This window comes from Selaginella moellendorffii, unplaced genomic scaffold (assembly GCF_000143415.4).
Source record: "Selaginella moellendorffii unplaced genomic scaffold, v1.0 SELMOscaffold_66, whole genome shotgun sequence".
In the NCBI taxonomy this organism is placed as follows: domain Eukaryota; kingdom Viridiplantae; phylum Streptophyta; class Lycopodiopsida; order Selaginellales; family Selaginellaceae; genus Selaginella; species Selaginella moellendorffii.
In genome coordinates, this window is record NW_003314327.1 from 211,314 (window position 1) to 229,754 (window position 18,441).

Here is an 18,441-nt window from a genome sequence, read left to right on the forward strand (position 1 = left end):
GTCATTCATGACGGCGATGTGGCGTCATCATATCTTGTAAGATTTCTATCTCATTCACCATAACATTTAATGTAAAGTGTTTTTATCCTAAATACTTAATTATTACTTTATTATAATTTCCATTATTGCACCTTAACATCACTCTTCCTTCACTGTGACACCCCAACATTCTCCTGAAATTGTGTTTTTCAATACTTTGATTGAAAAAGGATGATTAGGATGACACACTCCTAATCAAATTAAATAGTGCATTAATCAAAATATAAATTGGCTAAACATTGTTGTTAGAGAAGAAAACACTTTTAAATACCTTTTTAAAGTAAAAGTAAGATGGAGTAATAATACTATACACTAAATAGAGAATAGGAGCAAAAACAATTACTTGATAAGAATAAGTTTAAAATAATGTTTGAAGAGTGAATACATAGGAAAAGTTAACAAAAAAAATTTAAATGGTAGTTTTTTATTGATATAGTTTGAAATTACTCTAGAGTAAGAAGTAAAGTGGAGATAGAGAAAATATCTTCTAGGGATTTAGTAGGATTTAAAACGCAAAGAAATGGAATTTAGGGGCTAAGCCCAAGAGTTAGAGGATATACTTTCATTAAATAATGTGCAAAGTATAATATACATTCAATATTAAACTATTGATGAATAGTGTTTTTGTGACAAAAATAAAATGGTAATCCTTGATAAAATTGCTTTAGAAAATAAATTAATAGTTAATAAGGATATTGGAGTTGTAAAACACAAGCCTTAAGTCCCAATATGGAGCCAAAAATTTACCATATAGCAGTAGCAAAACATGAATATAACATGTTTAGACCAAAACCTTTGACTTAAAAATTCAAAAGTGGGAGTGGAATTCTCTAAAAAGCACTCATAAAACAATCATCGATAGGGAAGGATTTTAAAGAAATTAGTGTGACAAAGGAAAGTTATACCTATATAATAAGTGATAATATAAACATTGGGGAGTTTGAGGTTAAATTAAACATGAATGAACAAATGGAGTGATTTAGTGAAGTATTCAAGAGCTGGCTCTATCTCTTTCAAACAGATTAGATAGTTAATACTATTAATCCATGTATAAATAACATTACATATTTAAATACATTATATGGCTAATCAAAACTTCATTTTAGCCACATGGTTAGGTATATTGATGGCTGAAAGCATCTATAATACTTGTGTTAAGCCATAATATTTTGAAGTGTCATCCTGAAGTCATTGATTCTTAAAAGAAACAAAAGTGATCTTTTTGCTTAGTAACTAAGGGTATAATCACATATTGAAGTTTCAAAAGTTAATGGGACTTAATGGACAGGCTTTTAAGCTCATTCAGTAGCTATATCGTGAATAGAAGGGATTTAGTGAGGATTAAATAAAAGATATTAAAGGATAATATTTTATAAATCTTGATGCATTCTAAGGATGTTAAAAAATGGTCATAGGGTGATCACTCATAAAATAGATGGTTTTGTTTGGTTTGTGGTATATATGGTCTTTCCTTACTGCCATGACAGCAAGAGGTCAGTATTGCTAGTTCCCTTTATCAACCCCTTTTGTCCAAGTGTTAGTAAACTGGATTTAGCATCTGTACTTGGCCGGATGAGCATAAGGAATGAGTGCCTGTAAAGACTAGCCAACAAGTAACTTTCGATACCCGAAATCACATTCGTTACAATCTGCCAAATGTTAATCAACATGTGGTGTAATTCCCCTAAACCCAACTAACAAAGTCAGACCCAAGACCGCTTTGATACCAAATTATAAATGACTAAAATAAAATGAAAAATTTAGTCACTTACAGACTCATAGAGGTTGTGATCTTCTAAGTGGTCAAAGATATGGTTGTATAATTAATGTAAAATGGAATTTAGTTGTTAAGTGACTAATTTAAAATGGAAATTAGGCTTATAGTTTGCCTACTTATAAGAATTTTTAGGATTAGCAACCACCATTTATCCAAGATGTTTACTGCTGGTTCTTCAATGAAATTTCTACTAACACTCCTTGGTGTACATATAAAAAAATAACAAATTTCTAATTCTTGAAAGTACTTAATTAGTATTTTATTGTATAGGTCACATTAGAAATTAGAAGTTTTCTATATGAATGAGTAATATCCCAATTTATTAGGATATAGTATGAGGTGGTGAGGCAATAATACTTAAATGATTTTATATCACTAAGTGTTGTGTATGCTAGTGTGTATCATGGGTATTCTTTTAGGAACACTACCTTGTTTATAGTATCAAAGCTAGGATGAGCACTAGCAAGTTTACACTTGTATTACTTTAAAATATTTTTTCCTTTGATGGGAGAAGAAAATATATAACATGGGTCAAGAAGGTGATTAGTGTGTTAAAGTTGGAAAAGATGTGGAGCATAGTAAATCTATCAACTATAAATGTGGTAAGATATGGCTAGTATAATCCACCTTATCATTCTCCCTTCAAGCTAATTAAAAAGGGGCAATTACTTGATAAAAGAGCCTTTAGTGACTATTTTATCCTCATTTTCTAAGGATCCATGATGATAGTATATTTAAATCTTATCCTATAATCACATATGTTACAATCAACCACAATTTAGAGCTTTAGTTGTTATTAAGGGCAAACTTGTAAATGAGGAGAAAATAACTTAGCTGTAAGAAGAGATCCAAAAGCATTGTTAAAGCTTGGATGAAATGCCTAAAGAAAAGTTAGTAAAGAAGGAAGAATAAGCCAAGATCATCATTCTTTGCTTAATGATATAATGATGATGTGAGTGTGCAATCTTTTTACATGTGAAATTTGAGTCTATCTCCATTGAAATGACCAAATTTCAAATGAGCATCATTGAGACTACTATAAAAAAAACTTATTTTCAAGTTGGAGATGACTTTGATAAACTTCTTGCACAACTTCAAGAGAATTTAAATGATCTTAAAAGAATTCTATTCAAAGGTAAAGAAAACATTAGACTTTTGCAATTATTTTCAAAATAAAGTGTTTAAGGCAATTATGGTGAGTGTAAGAATCAACATGATTTCTTTCATGTATACAAAGGGCTTGCTCAAAATTGAGCTGACACGCAAGAGTTGGCAAGTTCAACCTCAATGACAAGCAATAAGGGTTTGGTCAATACTTATCTTGCTACAAAACAACCCAAAGATGAATAAGTTGAATAGCAAGTGTTCTAAGCATAGAAATGTCAATGTAGAGGACATCAATCAAGTGTACATGGACAGGAACGAGGTCATTCACATGCAAGATTTGGACATGCAAATTTCTCCCTAATCAAATGCATGACAGAAATAAAAATAGTGGATAGAATCAATCAATTTAAGAAGTAGGACATTTATCAATTTACTATGGATGTGAACTGGGAAAGCAAATTATATGTGTACATCTTCCACATTAAACACCTTGCAATGCCTAGAACTGGTACATTTAAATTTATGTTGGTCAATGAGGATATAATCGCATAGCAAGTAAAGGTATTACATCACTTTTATCAATGACTTCAATTGAGGAAAGTACATGTTAGGGGTAGAGAATCTTCACTGAGCTCATAGGGTCATCAATATTTCCTAGTGGCCAAAAGTTAGTTCACCATGTGGGTTGAAGTAATCCCCTTGTAACATGCTAATTAGGTTTCCACAACACACTTCATCTATGAATATATTAAGTGCCATTTTGGAGTCCTTGCAATCCTCATTTCAGATCACAGTAGTGCTTTCCTCAGGCAAGTCATGCAATGGCTCCTCCAGATCTTACAGCTGCAACACTTATATGGAGTGGTAGAAAGGAAAAACAAGACAATCTTGAATTTTGTTTGTTGAGATGTTAGATTTACCAAAAACATTTTGGTCAAAGGTTGTACATATGCCAGATTTACTCCTGCATATAGAATTGCAAATAAAATTCAACTTGCTTTTAGGAGCCTATATCCACTTCTATATGTTTGTGGTCAGCCAACTTTTGTAATGCAATGCCAATGTGTACACACACCCAGCCAACTCACAATTGCAGTCAACATGGAGTCCTTAATTGTCCCTACAACCCTTAGGGATGTAGCTGAGTACCTAGAAAACAAGGCATATCCTTTAGATTCATTAATGGAGCTTTATACAAAAGGCTCGAGACTTTTACCTCCTTGGTGGAGTGATTTATAGGTGGAAAAAAGATGGAGTTTTTTTATGCTGTGTTTTGGAAGACAAAATCCCAACTCTCCTCTGTGTTTTCCACACATATGTCAACCATTTCTCTTGAAAAACTACTGCTCAACTTCTCTATCACAGGTACTACTGGACAACACTTTACCATGAGTAGCATATGAAAAGCTTGTGTCCAGTGTCAAAAATTCAATCCTCACAGCCATATCCTGCAATTTTTGTTCAAGCTTATCACCTTGGTAGGACCTTTTTTCAAGTAGAGCTTGGATTTTGTGGGGCTGATTTCTCTACTAAGCTCACTGGGTTATTGAGATTTCTTGTGGCCATAGACTACTTCATCAAGTGGGTTGAATCAATCCCTATGTAACATGTTGTTCAAGTTTCCACAACATACTTCATTTACAAACACATTATGTACCATTTTGGACTCCTTGCAATATTCATTTCAGATCACAGTGGCACTTTCCTTGGGCAAGTCATGCACTTTCTTTCATGTGAAGAGTAGTAGTTACTACCACCAATCAAATAGCCAAGATGAGTTTAGCAATAAACTTTTTAAAGATTATTCTTTCAAAGCTCACTAAAGATCATCTATGATAATGGCACAAGCACTTGCCAACAACATTTTGGGCTTTCAAAATGATATTCAAGACTGTTTGTGGTAGCCATTCCATTCTTTCTAGTGTATGGAGCTAAAGTTGTTCTTCCAATTAAGCTCCAAGTCCCTTCACTTTTGTGACATGCAATAGAGTTTCTACTTCCCAACAAGAGCTAAATTTAGGAGCTTACAATCATGAACTGGCTAGTAGGCAAGGGCTCATCTTGTCAAAACTAATCCTGTTGTCCCTTGTACTTGCATTTGGTGGTGAGAAGGTCACCCAACCCAGTACTATTTAAACCCAAAGATGCTATCTCAAAACCCTTAACCGATTGGAAAAAGGGGTGCACTTTTATTTATGGGCCCTTTCCCTCTATATTTGAACCCCTTGGATCGTCTCTCGAATCATTCCCTTTGGAATCGTGAACAGAAGCTGAGAGCCATAGCTCTCCCGAAAGCCCCACTCTCTTGACACCCTACCCCTCGGGTCGAGCCCAGCAGGAGCAAACTAGACTAGCTAGATGTTAATCAACTACAGCTCTCATGAGAGCCCCACTCTCTTGACACCCTACCCCTCGGGTCGAGCCCAACGGAAGCAAACTAGACTAGCTAGATGTTAATCAACATGTGGTGTAATTCCCTTAAGCCAACTAACAGAGTCGGACCAAGACCCCTTTGATACCAAATGTAAGCTCCTAAATTTGAACTTTTTAGGAAGTCACCCAACGAAGTACTAATCAAACCTAAGGACGTTTAACTCTAAGTATCCCACCCTTAACCGATTAAAAAAGAGGGTGTACTTTTGTTCATGTGCCCTTTCCTTCTATATTTGAACCTTTATGGATTGTTTCTCGAATTGTTCCCTTTAGTTGCTTACAATAATGCTCTTGGACTTTACACTGTCCACAAAGTTTTCTCCTAGGTTTTTTGGTCCTTTCTTCATCAAAAAGCATATTGGTGCTTACATCCTCACAAATGAATCAGACTAAAAGTTGCCCCATGCATATAATCACCACCACCTCAAGCTCTTTCAACAAATATGATCCTATAGGTTGAGCAAGTATGAGTTTGGATTTTCACTTCAAGGTTTGTAGTGCATGTGATCATGGGATGAGATTTGGATATATTGTCACCGTGGATCCTTGGAACTTTGGGGGATAAATGGGGATAAAATAGCCACTAAGGGCTCTCTCATCAAGCAATTGCCCCTTTTCCAGTTGGCTTAAGGGGAGAGAGATAAAGGTGCGCTACAAAGTTGTATCAATTCCTCTTGTCTGGAAGCTTGAGCATTTCCTAGTTTTTTTTTCAAGGTTCCCAAGTTTTCACCATATCAGTGCACTCCACACATCACTATTGTTATTTTCTATCACTCATAGTCATCATCCATTCATTTTATTACTTTCTCCACCATAATTTCATACTTGATATAGTTGCCCACTCATTTTTCAACCACTTTTCATACCATACATACATGATCTTGGGGATCCCATTACTCTTCAGCATCAGTAAACATGGCAGATGAATCAAGAATCAGCAAAATCCAACATACCAAACTCAAGACATGATGCAAACTCTCATAACACAGCAATTCTGAGTAAACCTAGAACACTTAGCAGTTGGTTTTTGAGAGCCAATTGCACAAGAGACCAGGCATTACCATGGGCAGATGTTTATTTCCAATCTTGATGATTTCTTCTAGCACAAATAGTGATCTATGCATGCACCAGCATAGATTATGAGTTTTTTCTTCTTCTACTACTAGCATACAAGCTGTTGACCACTTTGATGGTTATGAGAGGCTAAAAAATCCCCTCCACTACCATTACATTATAATTGGACTTCATATTCACCCACAATCCATTCTTTCAGCCACCACCTTCCTTCACTTCAGCAATTACTATCCTCAAGCAACACATTCATTCTACCACTCCATGTCCTTGGAACTTTATGTACGACCAAGTGCGCTGGAGGAACTTTCTAAAGGTAAAGGGACCTTGAGGTGGAATTCCAAATAAGTGATTCTCCTTGACTTGGTTTCATGTTTTTTTATTGTTCTTTTTCTCTTTTGTTTTATTTTCCACTTTTTCTACTTCATTTTGGATCAAATGTCAAATTTCCACTTCAAGTTTTTCCCCTCATGATTTTCCCTTGAATCCAGAACTTTTGATTTCCTCCTTTTCTCTTTTCTTTTATGGTTCCTCCACTTTTTGTCACAGCAGTGCCAACATACTATATCACCTTGTAGTAGTTGTGGGTTTCTCACACACAACAGAGTTTGACACAATTCCCCATGGTCAATGGTCACCTATACATAACATTTAAATGAGATTCCCTGAAATATTTCACTATCAAGAGATTTAGATTCTTCCTCCTCTCCACTTTTAGGGTAGGGAGTTCATGAATGAGATTTTGGAGCTACACTTAAAAGTGTTTCTCCCCATGTTGAGGGGCTTCCCCCTCAACACTAGAACCACTTTGGATGACGAGAGGACTTCCAGCTGATAATTGCATTGTTGTGGCAAGGCTATAGTAAGCCAATTATGCTGCCTTGACATGATCCTTCACTCCCTCTTCCTTGTGCCCCTTCGATGGAGAGCATAGCCCAAGTAGGTTTACATGTTAGTCATTGTAGAAACAGATTCTCGAAACCAGGTTTAGAAAAAACCATAACCTGCATTTTAGAGAGGTTCTTGCCTACATGATGCACCAACGTGTTGAAGAGTTACTGCATAATGGTGGCATCTAGAGCTGGCAGCAAAAGATCATTGACATGGAGGAGAAGAAAGAGATACATCCCAGAGAGTTGATACAGGTTTTCTCCTTGTATCATTGTTTCCAGTGTGTAAATAGCTAATAACTTTGGGCAACCTTGTTGCACTTTTAGCGACTGTATTCCACCAGCACCAGTGGAGTAGGTGCCTCCAATTCTGGGAGTGGTGTGATTCCATAATTTGACTGCACTCTGAGGCATTTCTGCTAATACTCCACATGATGCCTCAGCTGAGAAGGAAGTCATCCCATTGTGGTCACCAACTTTGCTGCACACTCAAAATCCCATTGAAAACTCTGTCTCTCATTGGAAAAGGCCATTGGAAAATAATAATGAGTCTGGAATAATCTGATATTTGGGATATCTCTGGAATCATAGTACATCACACTCCCTACTGGCAGCAGAGGGGCTTAGGGAGAGCTGGAATGCACATAAAATGGCCCTACTCTTTCTTGGTATGACAACTTAAACAGCATCACCATGTCATGCTTGCTCCAATTTCACTTGATGAAGGCAAGGTAGGAGTCCAACACCTTGGATGTGGTTTTGTGTGGTATGCGCCCGGTATGTGGGTGCTAGTGTGTCTGTTCCAACCAGCGTCAAGGTTGGTTGGCCACACTGTTCCAACCAGCATCGTAGCCAAAGGCGTGGGAAGTAACTACATGCATTTGATGGTTAATGGCGCATTGCAGCACGAAAACCTTGTAAGGTGGTGTTCATTGACTGTGGTCTTGAGGGACAACATGCGGATGATCTGCCTCATGAGCTTGGGATGACAGTGGACAAAGACTGGGAAAGTTGTGTGATAGATTGCAAAATTATCAAATATCTATCATTAATGGACAAGATTACTATTTACATAGTTTATACTGTGTGGCTAGATCTTTGCCACAGTGTTTGGGCATAAGGATCAATGGGATACTTGGCACTGACTGCTCCTCATTTTGCTCCTCCTCTTTGTGCTCCTCGTTTTGCTCCTCCTTTTTTTCAGCATGCAATCTGTCAAGCTCCTTGAGGAGTTCGGGATCCTCATCCAGGTCCTCGTTGCTAGAACTTTCACTCTTGCTCTCTTCGCTCTTGTTCCAGAGCGTCACACACCTAGTCCAAATTCATGGCGTTTTCAACTCTAACCTCTTTTTGCTCCCTTGATCCCTTTGAAAAAGGCCCCACCCATCGCACATGAGCAGCTAACCAGGCTTGTCCGCCTTTTACCGTGGTGCCATGCTACAAACCTTATATAAGGTAGTCTAAACCCTACTTATTATAAACTGGTGGCGAATAAAGTGACAGAATATCCGTTAGTGCCACAAGTCAGTTGGCAGAATATACGCGTTTCGTTTCTCCAATCGGGAATTTAGGGCTTCTCCCTCTCTCGAGTGAGTGGAATGTGATGTTGGAGAAGGAGCTGCTCAACCAGCTGATCGGCGTGGTGTATGACACGCTGGGTGGGATCCAAATGTCCGGCAGGCACTCGTCCGCGAATTTCACTACCGCGGTTGTGGTGGGCGTGGCGGTCACCGCCGTCGCCGGGGTCGCGGTCGCCGTTGCGGTTGGGGGCACTGGATTCTTGAGCGATCGGTAAGCTTTCCTAACAATCCCACCCCCTCTTCTCGCGAATTTGAGGCAAAATTTCCATCGATCGATGCCTAGAGAATGGAATGGAACTGGATGAATGAATTTCCTGCGATTGCTTTCCTTGTTCCTGGAGCTCTTTGCTGCCTTCGTTCCCACAGATGTGTGGAGATGTGGCGGTGTTGAGACCACTGGACATGGGGCAAGGCAATGCTCACAGAAGAAACCAAGCTTATTGCAAGCCTTACTATTTCTCCTCCAAGAGGTAGTAGTAGCTTCCCCTCCCTCGAATTTTTTCGTCTTGCTTTCTTGTGTGTTTATTTCTTCTCTAAGCGGCTGGCCATCTTTTTGATCCTTTTGTCGGTTTCTTTCTTTCTTCCAGGGGGCCGTTTCGAAAGCGATGGAGGCGACGGCGGCATCACCCCCTCACCCAGCAGCAATGGGAGGATTTCTTCGGGGATGAAGGCCGCCTCTCGAATAACAGCACCGAAAAGCTCATTCACAAAGTTCGCTGGGGGGTGAGTTCTTTCTTCTTTTTTTACCAGTTTTTCCAGTGTTTAGAGTTGTCTCAAGGAAGAACTGTGATGTGCGTCGTGACAGGGCATAGAGCCAGGAATTCGAGCTCAAGTGTGGCCATTTCTGCTTGGAATGTAAGTGTGTTACAAATCCTTTCATACGTTCAAAGTTTCGAAGTTTTTCATACCTTCCATCAGATACGAGATTGATAGCACCGAGGCAGAAAGAAAGGAGCAAGATGCTAAGCTAAGGTAACGAGCAAGTTTCCGAAGATCCCATACGCAAAAAAACTAAACTTTCCTTGGAAACTCGCCTGCAGGAAGGAATACGAAAAGATACGAAGCTACTGCCAAGAAATCAAGCAATCACTCACGTCCAGAAGAGAAGGAGAGCATCAACAAGATGGCATGGAAGAACAAGAAGAAGAAGAACACAAACTCATGCCATTCTCCGAGAGCCAGATCGAAGCATTCAGCAGCATCAACGACGGCAGCGCGTTCTGGAAGAAAGGACCCAAGGCATTGGACGACATAGTCACCTGGCAAAGGATCATCCGCCTGGACGCCGTCCGGATGAACGCCGAGTGGGTTCCATACTCTCCGTCCCAGGCAAACGTGAGCGACGAGGAGACGTCCAAAGTAGCCCGCAAGGCCGGCCTGTCCGACGACGAGCACCTGGAAACTTGCCGCCGCTACCACGCCGCCAGGCTCGTCTCCATCCTCGAGGCCTATGCGCTCTACGATCCGGACACGGGCTACTGCCAGGGGATGAGTGACTTGCTGTCGCCGTTCGTCGCGCTCATGGACGACGACCACCAGGCCTTCTGGTGCTTCGTGAGCTTCATGAGGACCGCGCGGCACAACTTCCGGCTGGACGAGGTTGGCATCCGGCGGCAGCTAAACGGGACCTCGGACATCATCAGGGTGGCAGACCCGGAGCTGTACGACCACCTGGTGAAGATCAAGGCCGAGGACTGCACCTTCGTGTACCGGATGGTGGTGGTGCTGTTCCGGAGGGAGCTGACGTTCGAGCAGACGATATGCCTGTGGGAGGTGATATGGGCGGACTCAACGGCGATGAGGACGGGCAAGGGAGTGGGAGAGGCCCAGAAGAAGAAGAAGGCTCCCCCGACTAACGACTTGCTGCTCTACACCATAGCGGCGGCGGTGTGCCGGAGGAGGAAGTTCATCATGGAGAACTGCAAAGGGATGGACGAGCTGCTGCGGGAGTGCAATGCCATGGCAGGGACCTTGGACGTGTGGCAAATGCTGGACGACGCTCGGGAGCTTGTGAGTCGAGTGCACGGGAGAAGGCCAGAGACGCCTACATGAGAAACGAATCCTGGTTTAGAGATAGTAACTGACGTTTACCTCGGGATAAGAGTCGGGCGGGCTTGAGCAAAGAGCCTGCGGCTTTTATTTTTCTTCTCACAATCGTACAGCGCAGTGATCAAAGGTAGTATGCCCAAGAATGAAAAACGAGAGATTAAAGCATCAAGATACCTTCTTTACGTACACCTCGGTCGCCGAAACGAGCCGGTTCCTGTCGACGTACAGCTTAGCTATCCATCCGGCCAGGAAAATTCCCAGCAAAGCAGCAGTGCTGGACCAAAAGATGACGATCCACTTTGGCATTGGCTTGGGATAGAGACCTGGACGGAGAAAGAACGCGCTCATTGCTGTTTTCGTCGTCGAAGATGAATAAAGGATGCTTACCTTGGCCGAACTTGACACAAATGAGTACCTCGACAATGCAATTTGCAAGTGATAGCCAGCAAAATGCGCCAATCTTTTTCATTGGTTTTCTGAAAAAGAAAAAAACACACCACGAGAAGTAAATCAGGAGAAAAGCGGTGAAACTGGAGTACCTGTCCTGAAGGAATGAATTGTACTCCCGGATGGCTGGATTGGCTATAAGCCACCACAAGATGAGCCTGTACGAGTTTAGCGGGTTGCGTGGAGGCACCCACAGGCAAAACTTGAGGAAGAACGCATTGAGCTCCACGGTGAGGACAATGACAACAAGCCCAAGCACTTGGACAAAACGTAACGGGCCAGAGAGAGGATTCCATTCGTCTTTGTCCCAGTTTGCTGGAGTGAATTGACTTAGTGAGCGTCTCACCTGAAAAAGTTATGAATGTTTATATGTTTAGATCTCCGATGTTTCACTTCTCACCTTCCCCATTATGGTTGGCTGACGACTCAATCCAACCCACTCGTAAGTTTTTCCATCAAAGTACCGGACGGTTTTCATGCCAGACCAGATCCCTGTGACTCACAGAATTAAAACCAGACATTTTCATACAAAGGAGAATTACGTACCAAACCAGTTGCAAATAAGAACGTCGAGAATGATACTGTCCCACCAACATTCATTGAAGTTCGGTAGCATATGGTTAAACGTCACCTGAAAGAAAATGTTCCAAGGTTTTTGGCAACGCTACTCTTTTAGATATTTACCTCCATCATCTCGAAGCCGATAGAAAGCATCCACAAAATTGGAAGACTACGTAGCATGATAGCTTTTGCCCACCATCCCAGGACATGAGCAATAACAAATTCATCAAACAGAGTATCCTGGAAAACAAACAGACACACAGAAATTAGTGTTCAGCTTCACGATAGTTATGACATTCATACATAGACATTCTTAAACTTGTTGGGATCCTCGGGTGTGTAGATTCGGCAGTCTCCTCCATATGACCTTTCGGGAAGCTCTGAAAGAACAAAAGAAAAAAGAAAAAAGAAAAAAAGTAAGACAACTTCCAGCTACACGAGCAAAGAAAAGACTTGCCAATTCCGAGATCCGGATGAATATATTTCATAAATTGCCTTGCATCGTCTCTTTTCTGCAGAAAGAGCAAACAATTCAGCGGAATAAAAACTGAAAGGAAGAAGTGTCAAATACCTGGAACAAAAGGAAGGTGAGGAACACTAGATAAACCACTGCGACGCCATGGATCATTCTCCAAAACGCAGGATGCGGTCGTATCAAGATCCTGTGAAGTGATAAAAGACGAAGAAAGAAGAATGAAATCGCAGCACTGAAAATGCTTACGTGGGAGGAGCTTGGAGTAAGCAATATCCTAAGAACACGGCGATCATGGCCCATACTCCTCTAGAAAAATTGGAACTCGATCAATCCACTTCAACCAAAAGAAAGAATGAAGGAAACGAAAGAGCTTACCTCGTACCATTGACAGCGGCATTCTCGTCGGAGATCTCCGGTTGAAGCGCACCGCTGGCCCATCTACAAGAAAAAATTTCCAGAAAAACGAGTATGATCGTAGCAGCTGCGGCGATTCTTTCTTACATGAGAGCGCAAACGCCGGCAATGAGCACGGAGATCGTGCGTGGATGATACGCCCAGGCCGTCCAGGGATCCAAATCGCTCACTACAACAACCGGAGGAGGATCATCCAGCACCAAATCCGATCTCCCGCGCTGCTGGCGATGCTTCTTCCGGTGCTCCAGGGCAGAAATCAACAGAGCGCCATCGCTGCTCGCCACGGCGCCATCGCTACTCGCCATCTGGCAGGAACAAGTGAAATATTTTTAGGGCTCTTCAAGGCATTTGGAGATATCCCAATGCGGGATTCCTTGATCCGCTAGAAGAGAATCGATCGATGGGAGGATCGTCGAGGAAGGTCTTGCGCCTGCTAGCGCGGATCAAACAGGATGGATTCCTCACACCAGATGAGCTCCAGGCCGCGGCCGCTGCCAAGGCGAAGATCTCGCGCTCACAGGCGCTGCGAAATTACGAGGAGCTCCGCGAGCAAGGGAAATCGCCCAGTGCCTGGGATGTCTCCGCGGCGCTGATGGCGTGCGGGAGCTATAGGGATCTGGAAACCGGCCAGAGGATCCACGCAGAGATTGGAGTGGCGAACGATCCCAAGAACACCATCGCGGCATCGCTGGTGGCGATGTACGCGAAATGCGGCAAGATGGGCGAGGCGCAGCGGCTGTTCGATTTGATGGGCGCGAGGAAGAAGCCGCTTCTGGCGTGGAACGCCATCGTCCTGGGCTATGTTCGCGCCGGGAGGAGCGATCGAGCTCTGGAGATCTTCCATTCGATGCAAATGGAGGGCGTGAGGCCGGACGAGAGGAGCTTCTTGGCCGCTATCGGGGCTTGCGCGTCGCTGGCGGTGGATCCAGGCGCGGATCAAGAAGAAAAGAAAAACATTTCGGATCGAGTGAGAAGAATCCACGGTCTCCTGGAGAAGAAACTCATGAACACGCGAGCTTGCTCGATCGTGACGGCAGCACTGGTGGATGCGTACACGAAGTGTGGGAGCATCGAGGAGGCGAGAGTAGTGTTCGAGACAATGCCCAAGAGAGATGATCTAGGGTTTTATGTGAGAGAGCTATAAACCCTAAAATTAACCTTTTACATAGTTATAGACCCTAATACTCAAAAAGGCGATGGCAAATTGTGGAGGAAATGCTAACCATTGAGCTTATCAACCAATGCAGCCATCTTGCTCAAGCAAGGAGACTCCACCAAGCAATCTTGCAAAACGAGCACAGTGATAACGTATTCGTCTTGAATCTTCTCATCCAAATGTATGGCAAATGCGGCAGCCTAGAAGATGCTCATCTCGTCTTTGACAGCATCGGGCAGAGAAAACAGAATCTCTTTTCATGGAACATTCTCGTCCAGGCATATGCCCACAACGGGCATCCAAAAGCCGCTCAAGGAATATTCGATAGCATGCCCATGAGGGACTTGGTATCTTGGACAGCGCTGCTAGGAGCATATTCTCAGGCAGGGAATGTAAGAGATGCCCACTGTATACTAGACCAGATGCCCGAATGGGACACTGTCTCTTGGAACGCAATGCTCACGGCATATTCCCAAATTGGGCATCTGGACAAAGCTGGGGGCTTGTTCCAAGCCATGCCCGAGAAGAATTTAGTCTCCTGGAATGTGTTGCTCTTGGCATATGCCCAATCACGGAATATTTCTGAGTTGCTCGCTGTGTTTTCAAAGATGCCACAGAGGAATGTGGTATCATGGAATATATTCCTAGAGGCACATGCAGAGGACGTAGGATCAGGTAAACGAATCTTCGATGGAATGCCGCAATGGGATCTGGTGACATGGACAACTATGGTCCGGGCGTATTCCAGTGCTGGGCATATGCGGGAATCCCAAATCGTGTTTGATAGCATGCCTGTACAGGACATAATCGTATGGAACGCTCTTGTGGCTGGATATGCCCAAAACGGGCATATTCTTCAAGCAAAGGAGTGTTTTGATAAAATGCCCAAATGGAATACTATGTCATGGAACATTATCATAGCAATGTATGCCCAAAACAGTCTCACCGACAAAGCAAAGCAAATGTTTCGAAACTTGGCTTACCGAAGCATCATGACCTGGAACATCATGATCGTGGCTTACACGCAGCAAGGATTGATCGATCAAGCAAAGCTCATCTTCGATCAAATGCCAATCCACGACGTAGTTTCCTGCAATACTTTGATAGCAGCCTTCGTCCATGACGAAGCTCGAGCGTTGCAAGTCTTTGAAACGATGGAGCAAAAGGATATAGTAACTTGGACGTCGATTCTCCAAGTTTTTCTCAGCGAGGATGGCAGCGGCCTGGAGCGAGCAAAGCTCGTCTTTGACACCATGATGCCCGAGTGGAACGCCATCGCCTGGACCTTGATGGTCTCTGCGTGTGGAAACCGAGGACGTCTCGAGGAAGCCCGATGGATCGTAGAGACCGCCCCCGAGAGAGATATCCGGCTCTGGAACTCAATGCTTTCCGCCTATTCCCAGTGCCACCACCTCCAAGAAACTCTCGAAACTTTCTCGAGAATGCCGCAGCGAGACGTTGTGTCCTGGAACTCGGTGATGGCGGCGTATGCCCAAGACGGTCATATCAGCGCTGCGAGGAAGATACTGGAGAGGATGCCCGAAAGGAACGTCGTTTCCTGGGATACCATGGTAGCAGCCTATGCCCAGAGAGGTGACACCGATCGATCGCTGCAAGCTTTCCTCTCCCTGCTGCTCGAGGGACTCCAGCCCGACGAGATGACTTTCCGGAGCGTTCTCACGGCGTGTAGCTACGTTGGAAGCCTGGAGGAGAGCTTAAGCCGCTTCCACTCGATGAGTAGCGACTTTGGTCTGGCACCTCGGCGCGAGCACTGCTCCTGCATTGTCGATCTTCTCGGGCGAGTGGGGCAGCTCCAGGACGCCGAGGAGTTCGTCACCAGTCCAGATTCTTCGCCGGCTAGCTCGGCTTCCTGGGGAGCGCTGCTGGGAGCCTGTAAGATTCATTCGGACCCCGAGAGAGGAGCACGAGCAATAACGCATTTCACCAAGCTGGATCCCGAAAACTCTGCTCCATACTTGCTACTGGCAAGCACACTAGAATCGTAGCACGCTATGCGTCGGTGACTTAAAAGACCTTTTCCACACGAAAAAGAAAAACCATTAGCACTGTGGAGTGGACGATCGCGCAAAGAAGTCTCACCTTGGGCGAACTATGTAGGAGGCCAACGCAGGAACTTTAGTCCTCTCAAGCTCGAAGGCATGTAGTCCTGCTCCACAGGACCACTGTGAGACGGAGGATAAATGTAGCCCTTCGCGTATCCAAGATCTTTCATGAGTTTGGTCGGAGCATTCCTGAGATGGAGTGGAACCGGCTCGTTCTGGCCCTTCTCACGCACGTACTGCTGTGCTGCTTGGATCGCTTGGTAGACCGCCACGGACTTTGGAGCCAAGGCCAGATAAACCACGCACTGCGCGAGATGGACGTTGCACTCGGGCATTCCCAGGAAGTGGCAAGCTTGATAGCACGCAATGGCCTGTGGTAGCGCCTGTGGATCGGCCAAGCCAACGTCCTCGCTCGCGAATCTGACCAGCCTTCGTGCGACGTAGAGCGGGCCTTCGCCACCTTCCAGCATCCGTGCAAGCCAGTAAATAGAAGCATCAGCGTCGCCTCCTCTCATCGACTTGTGGAGAGCACTGATGATGTTGTAGTGCTCCTCGCCGGTCTTGTCATAGAAGACGTGGGAGCGTTGCAGTGCGTCCTTAACATCTGCTAGCGTGACCACCATCACTGACTTGTCGATCTCTGTTTCTAGCGTCGCAACTCGTCTATCCAACACTTCTCTGTCCATGCTTGTTCCATCGGCCTCTTTGTCAGCTTCTATCACTGTTGCTGCTGACGCTACGAATGCCACTCCGGCAGCGGCAGTCACGTTCTTCCCACCAACAAATTTCTTGAAAGGCTTTGTGTACTCTTGCTGCGAGTGCTGGACGTTCTCCTTTAGAACTTCCAGGATGTTGAAAGAATCTCGCTTCATGATCTTTTCCACTCCACTGGGCTCTTTCCTCAAAGTTCCAGTCCTGTTATCCCACTCGCCAGGAGCAGCATTGCCAGTAGCAGCATCACGTCTAGAAGGCGACGGAGTGTTGTCCATCTTCGCAGCTGGAAGAACACTCTCCAAGGCGGCTTCGCCACTCTGGAACCTGGAGCTCGCTGCTAGAACGGCTATCTCCAGAGTGTTGAGTGCTGCCCGAGCGTCTCCATCGGCTGCCGCCGCTAGAAAAACCACGGCATCGTCTTCCACGCGCAGCATCTCTGGCGAGCTGATGCCAGCGGAGACTATAACACCTTTCTCCTTGTCCAAGACAGCCCGCTTGATAAGTTTCTCCAGATGCTCGGGAAGAAGCTTGTTCATTGTGAGAACTTTGCACCTCGAAAGCAGTGCCGCATTGATCTCGAAGGACGGGTTCTCAGTCGTGGCTCCCACGAAGACAACATGCCCAGCTTCCACGTATGGAAGAAACGCATCTTGCTGAGCTTTGTTGAACCTGTGAACCTCGTCCAGGAAGAGCAAAGTTCGCTGCCCATACTTCTTGGCCTTCTTGGCCTCCTCTAAAACCTCCCGGACCTCTTTCACCCCGCTCGTCACCGCCGAGAGCGCCACAAACCGGTAAGAAACCGTCGACGCAATCGCCCGAGCAAGCGTCGTCTTCCCTGTTCCTGGAGGACCCCAGAAAATCACCGAAGCCAGTGAATCGCCCTCCAAGAGGCTCTTCAAGATGCCTCGAGGCCCAAGAAGATGATCCTGCCCGAGTATGTCGTTCACACTCGTCGGCCTCATCCTCTCCGCAAGAGGAACCGCGGCCTTGGAGTTTTTCTTCGCCACCTTTGTCGAAAGAAACGGGAAAGATTTCTGCTGAGGAGGCGGCGGCGATGGCTGCTGTTCTTCGTCTTGCTTTAGCTTCTTCGCCGGAGGCTCCACCAGAGCTGGCTGCTTCTGGACCTTCGCTACGCCACCTCCAACATCCGCATCCGCGCTCTCGAAAACTCTATCAGTGATCGTCAGAACTGTCCGCGTGGTAGTAGTAGCCTCGTCGTCCTTGCTCTTGAAAAAACTGTTCTTGCGAGTCACAATCTTCTTCTGCGATGGAGCCTCCTTCCCTCCATTCTCTCCATCCGTGATGGCGACGAGAGCTTTCGAAGTGCTGGCCGCGAAGAACTGATCCACTCGTCCCTGGTGCTGCTGCCGCGAGGGAGTAGTAGTAGCAACACCGGCATTCCCAGCGCCGACGATCCCATCCGACTTCCTCTGGTTGAGAATCCACTCCGTGGCCTTGTACGTCGACTTCCCCCCGGTGGCCGCCAGCGCCTGCGCCGCGAGCTCACGGCTAAACCCCATGTCAGTCAGGTAATCCATGGCGCCAGCGCCCGATCACGTCCGCGCCCTAGCCTAGATTCTCGATCGCTCAGCTCAATCCATACCGCATTTCCGCTCGCGCGCCGCGCGATCTCAATCCCTCCCACGCTTGGCTTGCCCGGACCTA

The 18,441-nt window shown here is 44.8% G+C and overlaps 5 protein-coding genes across 7 annotated transcripts; 3 read left to right on the forward strand and 2 right to left on the reverse strand.

Annotated features, from left to right (window-relative positions):
* The first annotated feature begins 8,869 nt into the window (after positions 1-8,869).
* LOC9649476 (GTPase-activating protein gyp7) lies at positions 8,870-11,115 on the forward strand. 2 transcript variants are annotated; one of them, XM_002985088.2, is made up of 5 exons: positions 8,870-9,108; positions 9,485-9,620; positions 9,703-9,752; positions 9,816-9,869; positions 9,938-11,115. In XM_002985088.2, exons 1-5 carry the CDS (start codon positions 8,921-8,923, stop codon positions 10,947-10,949), a joined length of 1,440 nt encoding a protein of 479 aa, XP_002985134.2. In that variant the 5' UTR covers positions 8,870-8,920; the 3' UTR covers positions 10,950-11,115. The 2 variants fall into 2 exon arrangements, with proteins under 2 accessions (XP_002985134.2, XP_024514856.1); XM_024659088.1 differs by lacking the exon at positions 8,870-9,108 and adding an exon at positions 9,115-9,367.
* Positions 11,012-13,176, reverse strand: LOC9649262 (CDP-diacylglycerol--serine O-phosphatidyltransferase 2). 2 transcript variants are annotated; one of them, XM_002985202.2, is made up of 12 exons: positions 12,931-13,176; positions 12,805-12,867; positions 12,676-12,735; positions 12,526-12,616; positions 12,412-12,466; positions 12,258-12,334; positions 12,078-12,194; positions 11,940-12,024; positions 11,794-11,885; positions 11,486-11,739; positions 11,334-11,422; positions 11,012-11,269 (listed from the first exon to the last, which is right to left on the reverse strand). In XM_002985202.2, the coding sequence occupies exons 1-12, from the start codon at positions 13,146-13,148 to the stop codon at positions 11,112-11,114; spliced, it is 1,359 nt and encodes a 452-aa protein (XP_002985248.2). In that variant the 5' UTR covers positions 13,149-13,176; the 3' UTR covers positions 11,012-11,111. The 2 variants fall into 2 exon arrangements, with proteins under 2 accessions (XP_002985248.2, XP_024514858.1); XM_024659090.1 differs by having other exon boundaries at positions 11,334-11,739.
* Positions 13,177-13,243: 67 nt separating this feature from the next.
* Positions 13,244-13,987, forward strand: LOC9649477 (pentatricopeptide repeat-containing protein At1g11290, chloroplastic). The gene has a single exon (XM_002985089.1). It carries the CDS (start codon positions 13,244-13,246, stop codon positions 13,985-13,987), a length of 744 nt encoding a protein of 247 aa, XP_002985135.1.
* A 71-nt stretch (positions 13,988-14,058) lies between these two features.
* LOC112340530 (pentatricopeptide repeat-containing protein At4g02750-like) lies at positions 14,059-16,005 on the forward strand. The gene has a single exon (XM_024659102.1). It carries the CDS (start codon positions 14,059-14,061, stop codon positions 16,003-16,005), a length of 1,947 nt encoding a protein of 648 aa, XP_024514870.1.
* LOC9649263 (ATPase WRNIP1) lies at positions 15,919-18,437 on the reverse strand. Its single transcript, XM_024659087.1, has 2 exons — positions 16,100-18,437; positions 15,919-16,033 (listed from the first exon to the last, which is right to left on the reverse strand). Exon 1 carries the CDS (start codon positions 18,312-18,314, stop codon positions 16,110-16,112), a length of 2,205 nt encoding a protein of 734 aa, XP_024514855.1. The 5' UTR covers positions 18,315-18,437; the 3' UTR covers positions 15,919-16,033; positions 16,100-16,109.
* Between the last annotated feature and the right edge of the window lie 4 nt (positions 18,438-18,441).